This window comes from Saccopteryx bilineata, chromosome 4, assembly GCF_036850765.1.
Source record: "Saccopteryx bilineata isolate mSacBil1 chromosome 4, mSacBil1_pri_phased_curated, whole genome shotgun sequence".
Taxonomy (NCBI): Eukaryota; Metazoa; Chordata; class Mammalia; order Chiroptera; family Emballonuridae; genus Saccopteryx; species Saccopteryx bilineata.
In genome coordinates this window covers 23,308,013-23,330,537 of record NC_089493.1, presented here as the reverse complement: position 1 = coordinate 23,330,537, position 22,525 = coordinate 23,308,013, and the positions used below count along the sequence as shown (strand labels likewise).

Genomic DNA, 22,525 nt, shown 5'->3' with positions numbered 1-22,525 from the left:
TTGAGATTCAGACAGAAGTGAAGGCTGGGTGATGGATGGCACAACCCACTTAGCTTGGTACCGGTGAAGCACTTTTAAGAATACTAAATAATTTTTTACATTTATATCATGATGTTTAAATATCATCTTGATTTTATAGTTCATTTGGTTTTACACTTTAGGAAATTGAGCTGTAAAGTGGCTCAGTGACTAGTCTAGGGTCATTTCGCCATTGAAGACTAGAATCCCTGTGCCCAAGTTCCCAGGTCAGGCTCTATGGTTACATCTTCTGTAAGCTCATGTGCCCAGAGTCTGTCTCTGACCCCCTCTAATGGTCACTCTCTCTTGCCTTTGTCACTCTAGCCACACCCCTGCCTACCCCAGAACCTTTGTAGGTGCCATTCCATCTGCCAAGCATTTTCTTCTTCCTTAACTGGGGGCGGGGTGGGGTTCCTTCTCAACATTCTGGTTACAGTTCATCTGGCATGTGCTTAGAGAAGCCTTCACTTTAAAGTAGAGCTCTTGAGCTGCTCCTAGCACCTGCCAGTAACTAATTTCTCTTGTTTATTGGGTGATCTGTTGATTTTCTGTCCCTCTGCTCTGGAACATCCGCTCCATGAGAGCAGGGACAGGCCTGTCACGTTCATCTCTGTGTGTAGACCTATAGCAGAGACGAAAGAGGTGTTCAATACATAGTTGATAAATGAATAAATAAACATGTTCCAGTTAAAATTTATCAAATACAATGCTGAAAGTATTCACGGGTAGCTAAGGCCGGTGCAGAGGGTGTCTGCGCATGGAGGGTTCCACCCTTTAGGGAATGACAAGCCAGGGATAAAGATGCAGGCAAGCACTTACAGAGCCTTTACTCTGTCCCAGGCACAGCGTAAGAAACACTGAATATATATGAGCTCATTTAATCATCATGCCAACCTGTGAGATGGGGTCAATTATTTCCCCATTTTACAGATGAGGAGATTAAGGCCCAGGAAAGTGAAGACACTTCTTAATGATTTCAGTTAGTACAGGGGTCTAAACACAGGCAGGAACTGGGCTCCTCTCAACCATATGGTATGCCACCTCTCAGCCAGGACATTTAGGGAGAGAGAAGACATCATCCTAGGGACTAGACTGTTGCGATTGTCCTGGCTCCTCCTCTGGGCCAGGCTGTCTTACCTGGCAGAGACTGGAACCCCATTGCCTATGTTGTCCTTTCTAGCACCTTCCAGCATTACCTTCCCATTGTTTACATTGTTCTGTACTGGTCACATTACGCTAGTCTTCACTCGCCTTTGTTTGGTTCATCAGTTGGCAGCCGCTCCCATGATGCTGAGCTGTTACCACTCTTTTCTGTCCTCCCATCCCAGGTACCATATCAGTGAACAGTAGGCGCACGCCTTTCACCGCCAGTGGGGAGAGCGAGATCCTGGACCTGGAAGGGGACATGTACCTGGGCGGCCTGCCGGAGAACCGTGCGGGCCTCATTCTCCCCACTGAGCTCTGGACCGCCATGCTCAACTACGGCTACGTGGGCTGCATCCGCGACCTGTTCATCGACGGGCGCAGCAAGAACATCCGGCAGCTGGCGGAGATGCAGAACGCCGCGGGCGTCAAGTCCTCCTGTTCACGGGTGAGCGCTAAGCAGTGTGACAGCTACCCCTGCAAGAACAACGCTGTGTGCAAGGACGGCTGGAACCGCTTCATCTGCGACTGTACAGGGACCGGCTACTGGGGAAGAACCTGTGAAAGGGGTGAGTCGGCGGGCGTGGGCGGCATGCTGGGTCTTAGTGGGTGTGACTACTCCAGTTGTGTCTGTGGATAGACCCGTGCTTTCTCTGCTACCACAGGTGCTACCTTTGGGCCTAGCTGTGCTTTCTTCCAGAGGAGTTTTCTTGGATTCACTCTTCCCAGATGATACTCTTTCTAGCTCTGGATGCCTGGACTCGTTTGACAAGGGTTGGGTCTCAGGAAAGGAAAGTTTTGAATAAGCATTACCATGATCATGGTACATTTTTTGATTAAGTATATATTATTTTATTTAGAGGGGGTAAATCTGGGCTTCTGGATGGGCTAACCAACTGGCTGTTTTATTTATTCACTTAACTCATGCTTATTGGTGCTCTCTATATGCTAACTCCTTAATTAGGGTTTAGAAATACAATATCAAACAAGACAGACGCAGCCCTGTTCTCATGGAGCTTGATTCATAGTTTAATATTTAGCCATTAAATAACTAATTTTATTTTCTCTCATTTTATTGTTATCATCATTATTATTTCAAGTGAGAGGGAGGGAGTGAGGAAGGGAGAGAAAGAGAGACAGGACAGGAAGGGAGAGAGATAAAAAGAATCAACTCGTAGTTGCAGCACTTTAGTTGCATTGATTGCTTCTCATATGTGCCTTGACTGAGAGGCTCCTGCCGAGCCAGTGACCCCTTGCTCAAGCCAGAGACCTTTGGCTCGATCCAGTGACCATGGGATGATGTTGATGATCCCCTGCTCAAGCTGGCGACTTTGGTGTTTCAAACCTGGGACCTTAGCATCCCAGGTCAATGCTCTGTCCACTGCACCACCACTGGTCAAGCCTAAATAACTAATTTTAAGCATGGCGAGTTTTGTAAGAGATGTGTGATGTATTAATTAAAAATATGAACTCTGGGGCCAGACTCGGTAAAAAATCTGATCTTCATGGAGTGATGTGAACCTTATCAAAATAATATCATTGAGACTTGATTTCCTCCTCTGTAACATGGCAAGAATCAGGTACTTCCTTTGCAAGATATTGGTAATGATAAAGTAAGTCAGTAGGCCCTGGACCAGGGGTCCCCAAACTTTTTACACAGGGGGCCAGTTCACTGTCCCTCAGACCGCTGGAGGGCCGCCACATACAGTGCTCCTCTCACTGACCACCAATGAAAGAGGTGCCCCTTCCGGAAGTGCGGCAGGAGGCCAGATAAATGGCCTTAGAGGGCTGCATGCAGCCCGCAGGCCGTAGTTTGGGGACGCCTGCCCTGGACTGTGTAAGCAGTTAATAAATGTTAGTGAATGTTGCAGTCATGATTATTTCCATTCAGCACCATTAAAGGGAAAGTAGAGAGAAGTTTGGGGACCCAACATACTCTAGGGGTTCATGGAGAGCTTCTACAAGGAAGAAACGTATAAATTGAGACATAAAATACGAACAAGAGTGAGTTTGGCAAAGAAGTGGAAGCAAGCCTATATACTAGACAGGAAGGACACCCCAATGGATAAAGCTAAGAGGCCATGGCACAGCTGAGGAACTGAACAAAATCCAGAACAGATTGGAGGGTAGAGTGATATGGCGGAAGGTTAGGAGAGGTGACCGGGGAGGTGGGGAGTAAATATTTGGGGGGGGATTTGAATGGGGCAGAGTGCTGGGAGGAGCCCCTTTGCAGTTACTACTTCAGTGTCTTGTGTTTGTGCTGGATTTACAGTTTGAGTGAAGGGTAGAGGTAAAGGCAAGCAAAGAGACAACATCAAGACAAGAAGATTGCAGTCTATAAGCCACATCCATACTGCAGCATGGTTTGTTGTTTTATATGCCAAGTATATAGAATCAAGCTGGCTGTCCGTGGGTTATCGGTCTCTATTTTATATGAAAGGATAATCTACATAGTTGTCAAGTGTTTGCTGAGGGTGTAATCTAGAGCTTTGAGGATACTGCATCTGTTTTAGGTAATTACTGCCTTTAAGAAGCTTATCATCTCTTTAGGTGGGGAGTTGAAACATCAATACAAGAAAAAAAAACAGAAATAAAATGATACAAGGCAGTGGCATGGGCTCTGTTGGTGGATCACACTAGGAGGACATGGAGAATCAAAGAAGAAAAGACTTTTTTGAGGAGGAACTTGCAGGGTGTCATCCCTGTAAACTATCAGTGGCAGGAATTGTCCAATAGCATGTCTGGTGATGAAGAGATATTCTGGAACAGAAACTAGGCGACCAGTCTAAGATGTTTTCACGGAGTGGTTTTTTTGAGGTCAACTGTATTACTAGTTAAGGTGTGCTTCAAAAGAATTGCAAATCTTCCCTACAGCTGGACCAAAAACAGGATGCAGGATATTGGCAAGAGAGAGAAAGAGCCTTTTTTTGAGCTTATGGAATTTAAATTCAAATTCACTGAATTTTCAAAGCAGCAACAGCTGGAACATGAACTAAGATGAGGAGGCTCCAATTTGGAACAGGAGTGGGCTGCATGGGGCTGGTCAGTCTGTCCAGCTCCTGGACTCTTTCTAAGTACCTTATAGATTAGTCTACCCTGGTGCTAGTTTGGGGAGATAAAAAGGTCATTTGACATCTGAGATGCATGAGCCAAGATTGTTGTGCCACAATCTATGAAGGTATTGTAAGAACCGAAGGTCACTTTAGACACCTCACTTCCTTCTCTTGGGTTTCTTCCCAACTCAAGGGCCTTGTGTTTGCTGATGACAGGCATCAGTGACTGTAGGCATCTGTGCAAGGTATCACTGATTTCACCTAGTCCAAGGGCAGATCAGTGGGAGTTGGTCCAAGATTTGCCAAGGACAGTGAAAGTCACTGCACCTTTTCCATTGTCACTTTTGACTGGTCATTAAAAGACAGCTGATTGGGGATATATGAGGGACAATTATTCCTGGTACAGTGCAGCCAAGAGTCATCCATTCTGGACAAATGAAAAGGAGCCTAGCAAATATAAGACATTTGATCTATACATCGCTCAAATTCCAGACGGTTCAACTGATTGTTTTGTTCCTCACTAATTGTTTTTTGGCCCTGTATTGTTCCTAACACTATGTTCAGAATGAATCAGTGGAGTGTAAAAATGATTGGACTCCACTCTGCTAGCAAATAAAACAGAGCTTCCCAATGACATTGTTTTTCTTTATTGAAACTGATTCCTCAGGGGAGATGCTTTTGAGTATCTTTTATTTATTTTTTACACATGGAGCTGACATGAAACCCTAGTATGCTCCAGGCATTGTATTAGATGTAAGAGTTTCAAATACACTGACAGCCCCTGATTTTGATCAAGGGCATATAATGCTTCCGTGGAAACAAAGGGGGATGTGGAAATGTGCTAACATGTGGTAGGTGTTCAATGCTGCATCATTAGGGCACATAGATGGGAGAGGCCGTATCTACCTGGGGGAGTGATGGTCAGAAAAATGGTCTCCAGTTCTCTTTGGTTTTTCTTATCTCCTATTTCTAACAAGATTATGGCCTTTTGCTACCTGTCACTCTCAGTATTCACCACAGGCACTTTTGGAGAGTGGTGAAAGAAAAGTGTTTGTTAAGATTATTTATACAGCAAGATCAAGGAATGTGGCTTCATCCACCAAAACACCATCAACTTGGTCACTCAGTTTACCATTCTTTCTTTAATTTTCATCTAGAAGCATTAACCCTAAGCCCAAAAGTCATCATTTGTGCTACACGTGATAAGTCTAGGACAGTCCTAAGGCAGTGTGTCTCCTATAGCCCACACTGTGTCTTATACTTAGATCGTATAGTGGGGCCAGTCCCTGGGTATTGCTGGCCTCACAACAGGAACAGGAGAAAGAAGCATTTGTTTATATAAAATGAAGAAAGCATAGGTGGGTTGCTAAAAACTGATATTCAGGCCTGACCTGTGGCGGTGCAGTGGGTAAAGCAGGGATCCCCAAACTTTTTACACAGGGGGCTGGTTCACTGTCCCTCAGACCGTTGGAGGGCCGGAGTATAAAAAAAAAAAGCTATGAACAAATCCCTATGCACACTGCACATATCTTATTTTAAAGTAAAAAATATATATATAACGGGAACAAATACAATATTTAAAATAAAGAACAAATAAATTTAAATCAGCAAACTGACCAGTATTTCAATGGGAACTATGCTCCTCTCACTGACCACCAATGAAAGAGGTGCCCCTTCTGGAAGTGCGGCGGGGGCCGGAAAAATGGCCTCAGGGGGCCACATGTGGCCCGCTGGCCGTAGTTTGGGGACCCCTGGGGTAAAGCATCCACCTGGAATGCTGAGGTCGCCGGTTCAAAACCCTGGGCTTGCCCGATCAAGGCACATATGGGAGTTGATGCTTCCTGCTCCTCACCCCTTTCTCTCTCTCTCTTCTCTAAAATGAATAAATAAATAAATAAAAATAATTTTAAAAAACCTGATATTCAGAGAAAAAGTTTGGTTGAGAATGATCCAGGTCAGACACAAGATCAGAATATCCCAAGAACTTAAGCAACATGAGAAAACAGTTCAGTTTAAGAGACAACTCCAAGATCAAAGAGAATAAAGCAAGTGAACTAGGAAATATGTGTGTAGGTTATACTAAGGTTAATTTGCACAAATATTTTTCTCTTAGAGTAAAAATGGATCACTCTTGCTTGTACTCTCATAAGAGTACTTCTCTGCCTGTGAAAATATGCAACTCTAAATTTTGATATATGACAGTTGGCTTGATCTCTTATTTAGACTTTTCTGCATGATCTGATACTGTTCTAAGAAGATGTAGCTATATCTACCCATCCTGGTTGTTCAGCTGTAGCTATTTTGGTTTGTTTTGTATAGTGAAGTGGGAGATATCTTCATAACCTAAAAGGCAAAGGACTGTTTTAGCTACTGAATGGCAATCAGTTTGGTTGAAATACTTTAATCTGCTGGAAGACCACCTGCCTTCCTGCGAAGTCCTTTTGTACAGAGGAAACATTCTGGCTTGTCTGTCTTAAGAAGAGAAGACCAACTGACTTGGGCCAACATAGGTGTCTTCTCCTTGTCAGTGTGGCCAAACTGTTTAGTTCCCTTGGTGGGAGTCAACTTTCAAGGCTATAAATCTGATTTATTTGTGGATCATTGAGCTTCAATTTGCGGCCGCTACAGAATCTATTCTCTCCCCTAGATGGCTTTTTCTGAATGTATGCTATCATTTAGTTAGCAAGAAAGAAAGTAGGACTCAGCACAAGCCCATCTCTACGATAGGAAAAATAACCTACAGTGCCACACTTAGAGTCAAGATTGCCTAGCAGTTAGTGACGTGGATCTTTGAATCAGAGCTTGATTCCTTTGTTGGTTCTGTCATTTACTAGCTAGATGATTTACAACTTTCTCTCTTGTTTCTTCTAAGTCTGTTCCCTTATCTGCAAAATGGGGGTACTAAACACTTACTAGGTAAGGCTCTTTTTGTTGCAAGTTACAGGTTCTTCTGTGGCTAACAGAGTCAAGTAAGAGGATTTGCTGCATGATTACCGAGAGAGGTAGCAATGAAATGAAGATCTCACTAATTACATCTTACATAGGGAAGCAGAGCACTCCAGGGACCCCGAGGTACTGCGATTGAAGGGATTTGTCTCTCCTGACCTCCAGGTTCTCAATTTTTACATTCAGAGTTTACATCTTCCTGAAAGAGAACCTGATTGGCCTCATTCAGTCCACCTGTCAGTTCTGTCCAGGTAGGCAGTCACCTAGAGTAGATACGAAGGATCACTCATGTGTATGTATGTTTATATATATATGTATGTTTATATATATATATATATATACACACACACACACATACGCACGCACGCACGCACGCACGCACATACACAAAGCATGCTCTTCCATGCTTTCAAGGGTAAGCTTGGGGCACCCTGCCCCGTATAGCTATGTCCTATTATAATGTCCAGCCATGTGGAACTACCTCTGTCTGATAGAAGGAACTATTTTCTGGGCTCAAGGGAATTCTATGTCTTTGAGAATATTAATTTGTAGAACCAAGGAAATGTGATGGGGATGGCAATCTCTGCTCTCCTCACTGTTCCCCAGGATTCCATTCATCTGACATAAACAGCAGCTGAAAACCAAGAATGAAAGATATTTTGAGTTCTCACAAATGACTCTTGTTCCAATAGGGAAAGAGGGCAGGCAGCTGCTGCTCCCCTTTCAGCTCAGGGACTTCCCTTTCAGCCAGCCTCTGAGGGCTGCTGTGTGTCCCTGCAGCAGCAGCAGCAGCAGCAGCAGTTCTGCCTGGGAATGGTGGGCACCACCTTTAGGTGGGGCTGGAATGTGTCATTGGGGTGCCCCATGGAAATCATGACATCATAAAACACCATTCACGATATCTAGTCCTTGTATCAGGAGGTAAGGAATTGGAAGGCCTAAGAAGTTAACATGACTTTAACTTGGAATAGCTGTAGAATGGTTAAAATTCATGATTTCTGACTCCTAATCCATTGTACTTTCCATTCCATTGAATAGTCTTTATTTTTTATATATTTAAAAGAGGTTATATTATAAGGTCATTGAGGGAAAACAGAACATTAAATGTCTTGTTTCCCCACAGTCCCTAGCACCGTGCTATTATGTGCTGTCTGGTTATTAAGTATTGGAAGGCCCTAGTTCTCTGTCCTGAGTCTCTTTTTGGTCTTTAAGTGAACCTTGGTGCCCTTACCCATTGCCATGATGTCAAAGGTCATCAGTATGTCAAGATCTCTACCCTGGAACTGTCCCTGGAATTCCAGATACCTATATCCAGTTGTCTATTTGACATCTTCATTTGGATACCTGATAAGTCTCTTAATCACAACATTGAAATAAGGAACTTGAGTTCCTCTTCTCTACATTAGACTTTTTGCTTTTAGTTTTCCGTATATCAGTAAATGACATCATCATTGTTCTTAGGGTTTTCCTTGATTTTTCTCCCATCTCATTCAGTCTGTCTCAGCAAATTCCTGTTGATGCTTCATGTAAACATATCCCGCATCTGTGCTCTTTTCTCCCTTTCCACCACCATCATTTTAGGTCAATCTATACTGACCTCTTCCTAGACCTAAAGTGGATGGCATGTCATATGATTATGAAAATCTCAAGTTAATTTTGTGCTTTCCTTAGAGCACTAAACTTAGGTTATTAAAATGTCTACATAGTCAACACATTTCTACCTTAAGTAGCTTTAGTTTCAGTGGCTTTTTGGTCCCCTAAATTATAGGAAATGAAGCTCTGAACTTTTTTGTAATTAACTTCCAGTGTTCACGTAGCAATTCCATAAATAGGTATTTAGCTCTTCTCTGTCCCAGGCTTGGTGAGCCTAAGTTGTGAGGATACAATTTTATTTTATAGAAGACACGGTTTCAGTTCTTTGATGGACTCACAGTCAAGTGGAGGGGAATGGAGAAGTAATCTGCAAGCTGTAATGCAATCTACCAAGGGCAGGGATTCAGGAAAAAATTATAGGAAAGAAAAAGATAATTAGAAAGCAAAATATGTCCAATGTGATATACCACTTTATAACTAACTGGCTCTACATGCACAGGGGTCTTCTCAGACTGACATGTTGCTGTGGGAACACAAGAAACCCTGGCCTCCAAGATCATATATAATAATCCTGGTTGCTTTCACTAGTTCCAGTGCCACTGAGGGTCGACCCCATTCCCCAGGGATGGCCAGGCCCTTTATTTAGATATGTGACCTTGAGATTCTTCCTTGGATCCTCTGGCATCTCTATTATGCAAAAATTAAAATGAGGCAATTGGGTTTCATGCTCTCTTTGGGCTCTTTCAGTTCTAAACTCTGTGATCCTCAAATGTCATCAGCTTGGCAGTGCCTTTCCTTATCCTGTGACAAGGGCTAAAGGTAAGTGAAAGGCAGGAAGGGAATGTGAATCCTTGTTCCTTGCAGTCTGCAGACTGTCTGGGTTAGGAGGCTGGGTTTAGTTAAATTAGCACTGCATTGAAGTTGTCACCTTTCTGGTTCATTCATCTAAGAAAATGAACACCTCAGTGTACTGAGAATACTTCAGGCCCATGATCTAGAAGTTTAATTGATGGATTAATGAATATAACCTTGGATTTCTTCTTTTTTTTTTTTTTTTTTTTTTTTTTTTACAGAGACAGAGAGAGGGATAGATAGGGACAGACAGACAGGAACAGAGAGAGATGAGAAGCATCAATCATTAGTTTTTCGTTGTGATACCTTAGTTGTTCATTGATTGCTTTCTCAATGTGCCTTGACCGTGGGGCTATAGCAGACCGAGCAACCCCTTGCTCGAGCCAGCGACCTTGGGTCCAAGCTGGTGAGCTTTACTCAAACTAGATGAGCCCGCGCTCAAGCTGGCGACCTCAGGGTCTCGAACCTGGGTCCTCCGTATCTCAGTCCCATGCTCTATCCACTGTGCCACCGCCTGGTCAGGCTAACCTTGGATTTCTTAAGAGCATTTAAAGGCTGTCTCCTTTTCTGTATATCTTTTTCACCCCTTTCTGATGGTAAATGGCGCATACCAGAAAAGGGACTTTCTAAGATGTACACAGTTCATCAACATCAGCCAATGTTTCCCCATTTTTTCTGATCAATTGATGCTTAAGTCATACAGATGTATCTCTGGTGAGGACCATAGCAGTGCTCAGATTCAGACTCTTATTTTTTCTCTTTCTGCCTTCCTTGTTTCTTTTCTCAGGTCCAGGATACTGTGGTCCTGGGAAATTGTCCCGTAGTCCATGGACCCTTGCTAGTGTTATTCTACTTTGTCAGGGTCTGAGATACACATGATCACAGCTGCTCCTGTCACTTTAAAGAATAGGGTCAAGGAAGGAGATTCTATTTTTCTGGAGTCTTAAACTTCCAAGGGTCTCAGAAGGACAGGTTTGAGGCCTTGTAGATCTTTGAAAAATCTCCAGCTTGGCCTGTATTCAGCCTGAAAACGGGAGGGTCAGCACTTTGGGGCAGCGCGTGACAACTGCTTAGAAACTGCGTCACACCTGCTGTTTGGCTGTGGTTCTGTCAAATGCAGGGACCCAGCAGCCATTTATATTGTTGCTCTGTACCTTTATTACTGCCTTTGCTAAAAGCTGTTTAATTGCTAGCAGACATCTGCCCATTATGGATGCAATAAATTGAGATGCTGCTAAATTATGAGAAACAAGTGCTTCAAAACACAACAAAAGGGGTTGTCATAGCCTTTTCTAGCATCTCTGGCTCTATGAAGCTTTCCACAGATAGATAAATTATTCCTTGCTCCCGTGTGGATTAAGAGGAAAGGAAAGGTAAGAGATCTGTTTATTGAGAGAAATTAAGAGCCTGCTCTGTGGAAATTTCTGAATATACACTGGGCCATTTAACCCTCACATCCACTCTGCAGGCTGCATAGTATCACTTTCTAGGTGAAGAAATTAAGGGTCCAACTCATTCATTTCAAAGCACCTATTGAGTACTAAATGATAGGGGCAATGTTGAGCCCTTGGATACCAAGGCATGGATTGTGACACTCCTCATAAACATGTCAATAGAGTCTGATATCTGAGAAAGGTGGGATGCAAATGCAGGGAGAAATACCAAGGATGGCCTCACAGGCTGGTTGACACTAGAGCTGAGGTTTGGTGGAGTTGCAAAAATCTACCTGGTAGACCAGGTCGGTAAAAGTATTCTGGGTAGAAGGAACAGAGATGCAGAGGTGACTTCGGTCAACAGGAAGTTTTCCTTGTGGATGGAGTCTAAGACTTGGGAATTGAGGACAAGGAGGTTGAGGGGACGTTTTTTTGAAGGTGTGGCTAGAGTGGAAGGGCCAGCTATGCAGCACCTTGTTTGCTCTCCCAACAAGTTGAGAACTTATCTTCTAGGAAGCAAGCCATTTTTATCAGGAGGACCACAGGTCGAATCAGCATGATAGAGGATGGGTGGGATGTGGGAGGCACCAGGCCAACAGACTAATATGTGTTAGTCTATTTTGCATTGTAGTATTTTGGGAAGGAAAAATAAGAGCCCTCACTGAGGTAGAGAGAATGGAGATCATGTTTCGGGGACCTGTCTAATAAGATTTAAGGAGCAGTGTTGATAGAATTTACTAGCCAGCTGTACCCAGCTAAAGAATGGCCCAGACTGGATTAGAGCAGGAATTTGGCCATAGAGCCCTGCTGTTTCCTCCTTCTACTACTCAGCCATTTCAAATGAATTGGAAATTCTTGGGGTGAGTAGGGAGGAGTGAGGTAACAAGGGCATATAGCTAGGAGTCACCTATATATGCCAGTCCCACTCTGAATATATGTAATTTACTTTCTCTGTGTGCCTCAGTTTTCGTATTTACCACTGAGAATGTCAACAATGGTTGCTTAATTGGCCTGTTGGATCCCTCTGTTATAAAGTCAAGGTGTATAATGTACTCTTATAGATAATAAGCCAACATGCCCCTTTCTGAATCTAGAATTCAACAATGCAAGAACAAAAAAGTTCTCTGACTAGAGTTTTTATTCAATTTTTTTCTTGTATTGTAGAAGTGACCTAGATAGGATTACTGTTTTAAATGTATGATACAGGAAGGAAGGTATCAAAGGGAAGGCAAAATGGAACAATACCAAAGCACGCTTTTGTTCATACTTCAAACGGTTTGTAGTCGGAATCAAGACATGACTCTGGTGTAATCCCAGATTTTGAAGAATTATGTTTAAATGGTCTGTGATGATCTCAACTGAGATTTTCATATATAGCATTGGGCAAAAGTAGGTTTATAGTTGTTTGTATGGAAAATAATATAATAATAAATAATACAAGAATAAACTCTGTGTTTTACATACTCATCACTATAAACCTCCTTCTTGCCCACCCTGTATTTGGTTGAAAAAAATTTTATCTCTCTCTTGTTAAAGTGCCATATTTGAGATTAAGTCAAAAGATTATGATTTTTTTAGAGATAGAAAAGTCATATTTTTAATTTTTCTGTATTCTGGTCTCTCATTAGGAGTTTATAGCAATGCCACCCAGTATTGTGTGTGCATAGAGTGCATGTGTATAGCCTTCCTAGTCTCTGAGATGATTTTCTACTTTATTTTATCATGGGATCTGTTTTGATTCAATCTGGGATCACTGAGGGGAAGGAACAGAAGACATGTGGAATAGAAGGCCCAAACTCAAAACCTAAAACTGGATTAACCCAAAGAAAACAGAGGATAATGGATTATAAAATTAAAGAGCCGAGGCTCCGATATTATCAAGCACAACCACCACTGTCAATTTTAGATGAGAAAATGAGGCCTTCATGTAAGAAATGAGTTTCCCAAAGAATATAATGTTCTTAGTCCTTCATTTTGGTTCCCCTACAGTTGATATTTTCAAAGAAATATACACAAGCAGTATCTATGTATATTTTGTAAAAAATATGTTTATGTGCCCATCACCTATTAGGCAGTAGAATCGTGGCATTATGGCACAGGCATTTGGTTAATCTCTGGTAATTTGTTTTTGTTGGTAAATTTTATTTGAAATGTCTATTGATTTAGAAAGAAGAAACAGGAAGGAGAAAGGCATGTATGCATTTTTCTTTCTTTTTTTTTTTTTAATTACTCATCCCATCTTACCCCAGAAAGTACCAATAAATCAATCCAACAGAGATGATTTTGGAATGACAAGTGCATCTGGGACTCAGATCTGGAACCCTGGGTATAAATGGCTCTTGAAAGGCCCCCTTCTGTGGGCTATTGGACAGCTATTTCCCTGGCGAAGAGATGCAATCTTTCTAGGGGAAGATCATTTCATGCGTCTTAGCATGTTTAACCTTTACCGCAAGGCATTGTCATCAAAACGACAAACCCCAACAGAGCCTTCTGAGTCCAGTAAATCAGAAGCCTCTGAAACCCGTGGCGTGAGCACACCTCCCCTTTCTGTTTCCCCACGGAGAGAAAGCCCTGTGCCTTTCTGATGGCAATCTTCTCTGCAGGCCCCTTCTCTGAGCTCCCCACTGTGGCCCACTGGTATTTGACTGTTGTTTCCAGAGGGCCTCCCAGGGCTACATATTGACATCAGCTAAGGCCAGCATGTTCTTTATCTCTATCAGCAACATTGTAAAGGAAAGATAAAGGCTCTGATGTTTGCTTAGTTGAATTCTCCCTACTCCTGAAGTCTTCCTTTCTGGGTCTGAAGATAGTAGCTGGCTTTTAATGTCACTACATGTGGCAGCAGTCTGTGGCTCACAGGGACCCACCTCCAGCTGGCTGCCTCTGCCCCCTCCCCCTGTTTCTAAGTCTGTAATGACAACACTTCTTTCACAAGCAATGCAGCTTCTCCAGCCATGGTAAAATGGAGTTGTGTACTCTGCAATTCCACAAGGTCAAGCTCATGCTGAGAGCAGAAGTGGAAGGAGAGGAGATTGATGAGTAAGAGTCCTGTTAACTGTACAGATGATAAAAAACGTTTATTGGGGGTGGGAGTGGCTTTTATCAAAATTTACAGATTCATATTTACAGCTGGAAAAGGATCTCTGAGATTTGAGTCTACCCAAATAGCTGATACATAAACACCCTTGACAAAATCCCTAAAATACTGTCTGGACTCTGTGGGAACATTGACCTTTTTTTTATATGCTCTACTAAGCCCGAAGTTTGAATCCTGGACCAGAGCCCTCTATTCTAAAGTACCGCCGGGAGGTGCTCTAGCTTTGTGCCTTTGGGGTTGTCTTCCTACCTGGTTGACTGTGGGATGCTTGTGAAGCACAACTCAGGACCTTTCTGTACAAGCTCAGTGGACCCTTGTGATCTTTTCTTATATGTAATAGTCCCTTTATTTACTGCAAATAGGCTAGGCAATTAACTCACAGTTAGCAGCTTATGGCCTGGAAAATCTCATTACCCAAACCTTACATTATCAACACATCTGTTTCAAGAGAGATGGTTAAAGAAGTGGTCTGAATATCCAGATTCCTTCCTGATCGTTTCCAAGAAGGGAGGAACCACTGAAAGGCAGCTTTGGAGGGAGTGTAGGGCTGCACCAAGGTTATCAAAGCCACTGAAATCACACATAAGGGGGTATAAAAAGAGAATTGTAGTTATTGAGTACCTACTATGTGCCAGGTATAGTTTGGTGCTTAACACAACATGCTGAGCTTTGGAACCAGACAGAGTTGGATATGAATCCTAATTCTGTGGTAGGCAGTTAGACAGACATGAGCAGAGCAAGGACTGTAGGCCAGGCACAGAAGGTCACCAGGACAGAAAGCCCCAGTGTCTAGCAATGGGCAAAACTGGGAAAATAAGGGTCTTGCCCCAAGGGTAACCTTTCCTCCACTAGCATATTGCTAGTCATGCAGTCATGCAGGTTAGACCACCTTAGAGGGAGAAAGAACAGAGGCAGGAAAGTAGCCCCAAAGGACCACCATAAAAGCCTGTACATGACAGCCCTCTTAAACATTAAGCCCTAGAGATAGTATCGAGGCATCAGTTATGTTTCAACTCCGGGCCTAGAAAAGCAGCAAAAGCAGACAAGCAAGGGCTGCACTGACTAATGACCTCTGCCCTCTGCCAAACCATCAGTGAAGATCAGGACTCTAAAGAGAACACACCTGTAAAAGCTGATGAGTATTCTATTGAGATCCTCCCCTAAGACCTCCCTCCCATAAGATCTTTGCGTAAAAGCCCTTAGGACAGTGGACCCAGCTCTTGTCCCTTCTGGGAGCATGCCACACCTTCTCCCTCCCCTCCCTCTCCTCCCTCTACCTCAGGGGTCCCCAGACTTTTTACACAGGGAGCCAGTTTACTGTTCCTCAGACCATTGGAGGGCCGGACTATAACAAAAACTATGAACAAATCCCTATGCACACTGCATATATCTTATTTTAAAGTAAAAAAAAAAAAAAGGAACAAATACAATATTTAAAATAAAGAACAAGTAAATTTAAATCAACTAACTGACCAGTATTTCAATGGGAACTATGCTCCTCTCACTGACCACCAATGAAAGAGGTGCCCCTTTCGGAAGTGCGGCGGGGGGGCTGGATAAATGGCCTCAGGGGGCCGCATGTGGCCCGCGGCCCAGGCCGTAGTTTGGGGACCCCTGCTCTACCCCCTCCCCTCCCCTCCCCTCCCCTTCTTCTTCCCCTCAGATGGGTTTTCCTTGTCTCTCTTCCTCCTAAGCTCTTAAGGGACCTCACAGGAGACTTATAACCAGGGGATCAGGGGCCAGTCGCAGCTCTTCCTGGGCTCACCCCCTGGACCTGTCTCTAAGGCCCACTTCCCTCTGAATTTCTTCCCGTAGGGATGATAAATTCTTCCTTTATTTTCTGCACTTTGTCTCTTGATTGAGTTCTTTCTCTGAGGAAGACAAAAATCAAGGTCTCATTGCTTTGCTGGTAACAAATCCGTCCCTGATTACTATACAGTATTGGGTGTGAGCTCAGCTGTCTGAGCTATAAGACAAGCCTGTGGAGGTTTTTGTGAGGCATAAATAAGATGATAATGTAAAAATCTCAGCACAACACCAGTAACTTTTAAGTAGTGACGACATGGAAGAAGTATTATTATTCTAATTTAAATTTTAGAATAAGCTTATAAAGTAGGTGGGATCATTCATATTTTTATGATAATTAAACCAAGGTTCAGAAAGATTAAATAACTTTCCCTAGTCACACATAGTAGTGGTAGGATTTTTGAAAACCCAGCCTACCAGATTTTTTATTATAGGTTGCTCTTCCTTAAGTGAGAGGTTTCGGAGGTTGGGGGGGGGGGTTAGGCACTTTGGGAGGGAGAGAGAGCTGTGGGAAACGGAGAGGCATTTTTGTTTATCTTCTAACCTTGTTCAGTGTCTGCTCAGGACTTTCAGGGGGCGGGCCTGAGGAGTGAGCGGACATGGAACCTGCCCGTCTGGAGGAAATTCAAGATTTAGAAAAGCAGTCAGGAGGTTCCACATCTTCTTGTCCACATTCTTGGATCCTAAGTAAAGGCAAGGAGCTCTCAAGCTCCATGGGACCAATGTAGAAAAGCATTAAGTGGGTGCAGCTTAGGACTAGGAAGACAAACTTTCCTCTGTTAAAATGTATTCAGGCGCACCACTCACCCTAAGCCACACCTATATCCATACCCACGTGTCCACGCACGTGATTGCACACACACACATGCACATACACATTCTTCAACCATAAAACTGGACCTCTCTGAATTTTTTTTTTTTGCTTGGCTGTCTCCTACACTGGACAGTGTGAGCCATCAGGCCCGTATCAAACATCCCAGTGCCAAGGACAGAAAAAAAAATGAGCTCAGTTGTTGTCTGTGGAGGAAAGCAACGCACGTATGAATGAAAGCCAGAAAGGGTGCGACTAACACTAAGATTTACTATACAGAAGTTAGAATTTTGGTTTATCATCTGACAATTCTGGAGAAATTTGGTGCCTGAACATCTCTCCTCTCTACCACCACCACCACCATCACCACATACACACAGACACACACACACACACACACTCACACTCACACAGGTTAGGATTTTCGGGTGGGTAGAGGTAGGACGGCCCTAGAGAAGAATCACCCAGGAGCTCCTTAGTCTGGGGCCTAGCCTCCGTGTTGCTTCAGGTGCACAGATGGACAGACATGGACAGGATGAAACTTGGCTGGCTGGAGAACCAGGCTTCTGCACCAGGGCAGGCACTGCTGACAGGGGAACTATTGAGTTTAAATATTTAGCTTTAGTTGTACTCAACAGACTTAGTACATAACACATAAGTTTTAAGTCTTAAGAGACCTTTAGGGATTCACGCATGTAAATAGCTGTTGTTTCAGGAGGCCTGCAAGCAATTAAAACCATTTGTTTGTCAGAAGAGCTGCAATCAATCAAAGTAGTGTGGACCCTATCTCCAGGAGGCTTCGGAGCAATAAACCTTCTTCCCTGAACCCTGACTCCAGAAACAATTAACCTTTGAACTCCAGACCCCTCACTCACCCCTTACTTTTCTTTATAAAGACACCAGCTACGATGAGACATTAAGATGGTTTTTTTTGTTTTGGTTTTTTTTTTTTGTATTTTTCTGAAGCTGGAAAGGGGAGAGACAGTCAGACAGACTCCCGCATGCGCCCGACCAGGATCCACCCGGCACGCCCACCAGGGGCGACGCTCTGCCCACCAGGGGGCGATGCTCTGCCCATCCTGGGCATCGCCATGTTGCGACCAGAGCCATTCTAGCGCCTGAGGCAGAGGCCACAGAGCCATCCCCAGCGCCCGGGCCATCTTTGCTCCAATGGAGCCTTGGCTGCGGGAGGGGAAGAGAGACAGAGAGGAAGGCGCGGCGGAGGGGTGGAGAAGCAAATGGGTGCTTCTCCTGTGTGCCCTGGCCGGGAATCGAACCCGGGTCCTCCGCACGCTAGGCCGACGCTCTACCGTTGAGCCAACCGGCCAGGGCCATTAAGATGGTTTTTGTTGGGAAAAATAACCTGCCATCCTCTTAGATCACCAGCCATCTGAATAAAGCGCCCATGAAGATTCAGTCCCTGTCTCTATGCATTTGACTCTCTGTGACGCAGCTCGAGTGGATTTCTCCCATTGCACTTACACCATTTGAAACAGTGAGGCGGACCTTGCTGCTCTCTGGGTGAGAGGAGCTCCGATTTCTCCCATTGCACTTGCACCATCTGAAACAGTGAGGCTGACCTTGCTGCTCTCTGGGTGAGAGGAGCTCCCACTGGGTGATAGCCTTCTCCTTCCTCCCACTGTCTTTTCCCGTGTTTCTTCCCTATCCTCCCTAACTTCTCCCTTCACTTTTCTTTATCCTCTTTTATTTTCTCTATTATTTCCTTCTGACCAACCCCACACAGTCCTTTCTTCCTTTCTCTATCCATCTTTTAGGTTTGTATCAGCAACAGTGTTTACCATTGCATGGTCAGTTCCCTCCCAGAGTGATGAAATTGACCCTGTTTATTCCGAATGATTGATGGAGCGGGGGCTGCTATAAAATGTGGGCTGGTGTCTAGGGCTCTTTAGATTAGTGGCGGCTGTTGAAAGGGAAGGACAGGCCCCTGAGGCCTCTGCAAGCCCACAGTCTAGTCTGGAAGACTAGACTTCTTTTCAACTATGATGAATGAGAATGGGTCTTGGCGAGAGGGAACAATGACTGTACAACCAGGTGGCTAAAGTGTAAGTAGGGAATGCAGGGCAGTGCTCTGGGGGTCATCCCTACTCCAGGAAACACCTTGGCTGCTGAGAAAGCGCCAGCCTCTGCCTGATGTTGGATTCCCTGGGGCTTTCTAAAACACCAGGATAGATGGCGGTGCTGTGATGATGAGCGGGTATCTGCTCCCTACGGAGTTGAAAAGAAGGTCTTCTGTGTAAATTTCTGTTCTCCTTTCTTTCTCCCTTTCTATTTAATCTTCTCACTTCTTCCTCGCCTTTCTTTCAGCTTCCTTCCTTTCTTGCCCCCAGCCATTCCTTTTCTGTGTGTACAACATACATGCCCATCCCATTTCTTCTCCCTCCAGAAGGGTTGGTGTTCCTCAGGGCTTTGCTGGAGCAATTGATAAAATGAATCTTGACTCCGGTAGGACTGTTATTCTGTCTTCATAAAATGCTACTCAATAAGCCAGTCTCTAGGTTATAGCTCTGTTAGGAGTGTTTACCACTGTTGGGAAGAAGCCCTATAAAGAACTGTCTTCAGTGGGTTCGCACCAACGTGCTAGTCATGGATCTCCATTTTTAAAAATAAACATTGATTTTTTTTTTCATTTTTCCGAAGCTGGAAATGGGGAGGCAGTCAGACAGACTCCAGCATGCGCTGGACTGGGATCCACCTGGCATGCCCACCAGGGGGCGATGCTTTGTTCCTCTGGGGCATCGCTCTGTTGCGCCCAGAGCCACTCTAGCGCCTGAGGCAGAGGCCACAGAGCCATCCCCAGCGCACGGGCCATCCTTGCTCCAATGGAGCCTCTCTGCGGGAGGGGAAAAGAGAGACAGAGAGGAAGGAGAGGGGGAGGGGTAGAGAAGCAGATGGGTGCTTCTCCTGTGTGCCCTGGCCGGGAATCAAACCCAGGACTCCTGCACGCCAGGCCGATGCTCTACCGCTGAGACAACTGGCCAGGCCAACATTGATTTTTTTTTTTTACGATTACAAAAGCAGTATATGTTCACTGTAGAAAATTTGGAAAATGTGGAAATTTATTAATTCAACTTTTTATTTAATAATGTTAATTGAGCACCTATTTTATGGCAAACAACAAAAAAAGCTAAAGTCACTGATAATTATACCAAGTAGAAACAGTCATTATTAATATATGGACATGCTTTATTGCTATTCCTTCAGGCATTGTATATATAAAAATATTTTTATGTGATTTTGAAGTAATTTTTCTATCCTGAGTTTTTTAGGTAGAATTATATCATAAATTTAATTTGTGATACTTTTATAAATATACTATAATTTTAATTAAGAAATGTTATATACTCTTTGTCTCAAATCTTGAATAAAATCTTCAAAAATATGATTTTTAATGACATCACAATAGCTATATTTGCCAATTATTGCCTTAATAGCATTAACAGGCCACTTCAAAATTAAGTCATTTGCAGCATGCGACCTTTAAATTTTATTCCGGTAGATGTGTGGATAGTTTGGGGTGGCTGTCCTCCTAGTGAAATGGCTGGACATAGATAGCTTCAGGTTTGGAAATTACATGAGGATCTGCTTCCTGATCTCCACATTCTCCTTGGGCCAGGGACTACCCAGGGAACTTTCTTCTCTTGGAAAATGGCAGGAGGGTAGGAGGGAACTTGGAAACGTCTCAGTGCCTCCAGAGACCTTACTCTGCATTGGCGCTTTGTCACTTCTCTTTACATTCTTTGGGTCAAAGCAAGTCACAGTGCCACGCCCATTGTGGGGTGGTTAATACACTACCTACTATAGTAGAAGTACTACAGAGTCGCAGGCAGAGGGTGTGGTTGTATAGTTCACAAATAGAGGAGGTGTGAAGAATTGTGAAAAAGGGTAAAGTCTATCATTATAGAGCATTTGATGTTTTTTATCACTAATAACTAGTGGTTGATCAAAGAAGGCGAATTCTGGATCCTTTCTATTAGGTTCTCTATATTGTGCCTCCATATTAGTGTGATAAGATATCACAAGACCCTTTTCCAACCAAAAAGGCTTCAGAGGACATCAGAGCCTTTTTGACTAGCCTAGTTTTCTCTCTGATCTAGCTCTACCTTTTGATGCTAACCTATCTTTCCATTGATACTTCAATTTATTCCATCTCTAGGAATGTATATTTTGCTTCACAGATTGTCTCCTAGGCAAGATAAGAAAATAGCTCTGATTTTAATGCAGAAGATGCTTATGGCCATCATTGCAAAAGTGCTTAAAGAGATGAAGCCAAAGGCAAAGAAGGGTCAGTTCCAGAACTTTATCAACTGAACTACTTTTTAAGTCAGGGATTCTTTTCCTGCTTGAGGCTCTGAGGAATCTTTACTGCTTAGGGTTTTGGTATTCAGGCTAATAACTTTGGTACTGGGGCTTGGGTGCTCTAGTAATGGATTTCTTGTGTTCCTTTTGTATCTGTTCCTCTGCTCCTAGTTAGTATTTGTTTTTTTGAATTATGTACTTTACCCATTAGATTGCACGCTCTAGGAAGGTCAAGACTATGTCTTCTCCACTGTCCAGTGCTTGGCTTATAGCAGTGGTCCCCAACCCCCAGGGCGCGGACTGGTACCGGTCTGCAGAGAAAGAATAAATAACTTACATTATTTTCGTTTTATTTATATTTAAGTCTGAATGATGTTTTATTTTTTAAAAATGACCAGATTCCCTCTGTTAAATCCGTCTAAGACTCACTCTTGATGCTTATCTTGGTCACGTGATACATTTCTGTCCCACCCTTAAAGGCCGGTCCGTGAAAATATTTTCTGACATTAAACCAGTCTGTGGCCCAAAAAAGGTTGGGGACCACTGGCTTATAGAATGTACTCAACACATTTGCTGATGGAGGTAGGTTCAGGGCACAGGTACCCTCAGTTTTTTCATCTATGGACTTAACAAATCTTTTTATCACCCATGCATTCTACACCCCTGTACCACTATGCAGATCGCCTTACTCTGGGGTTGTATTTTATGCTCACAGCCAAAAATTTCCTGCAGGGAAACCTAGTGTATGTATTTATTTCAAATATAATTTTCTAAGAAAGGAGCATGATTATCCAAGCAGAGTTTGCTAATGTCAAGGCATTAGTCAGTGCTACAAGATCCAATTTAGAGTAGTCAGAAGCAACAGAGACTACTAATTACATTGATGAGGTTTCATAACTTGTCTTCTCTCCAAAGAGAAATTTTTCCTGACCTGAATTTTGTCATTTTGTCAGAAGGCAACTATATTGCATTAGGATACCATGAGTATGAAGGAAAGGAGAAATTGATTTAGGAGATGGTGGAAGGTATATCATGTGAGAGTAAGACTATTGTTATAGGATGTTAGCAGAAAACCACCTATTACTGCTATGGTATACAACCTTTCAGTAGATATTGATTGAGACCCTATCATGTGATAGTCATTAGGATAAGAACAAAGGAAACAAAGGGTAAAAGATGTCTCTAGTCTTCAGGGAGCTCAAGGTTACCCTAGGGATAGCAGGTATCTGTCTCTGGGTATATGGATTGGACATGAAGTCCATTCAAATAAGATCTCATTCTTACTCTTGTATGAATGACCTTGTTTAAGATGCAAGATTGATTGGAGGTTGAAGATGAAGGGGGAAGAGAATGGGCTGAGAGATCGGTTAGAGTGGAGCTCCAGTTTCTCTACTCCTAGAAACAATGAGCACAGTCAGACTTTCCTCTAAGGAGTCAGAGAAGCTTCTGCAAAGAT

The 22,525-nt window shown here is 43.4% G+C and overlaps 1 protein-coding gene across 13 annotated transcripts in view; it reads left to right on the top strand.

Moving 5' to 3' along the window:
• Positions 1-22,525, top strand: part of NRXN3 (neurexin 3) — a 1,648,091-nt gene that overhangs the window by 521,857 nt on the left and 1,103,709 nt on the right. For all 13 annotated transcript variants that reach the window (XR_010731058.1, XR_010731057.1, XR_010731056.1 and 10 more), the window contains one exon: positions 1,347-1,730. Coding sequence is in view for 10 of the 13 variants with exons in the window: in XM_066272928.1 (XP_066129025.1) it covers positions 1,347-1,730 (384 nt within the window). In the remaining 3 variants the exon portion in view is untranslated. The remainder of the gene's footprint in view (positions 1-1,346; positions 1,731-22,525) is intronic.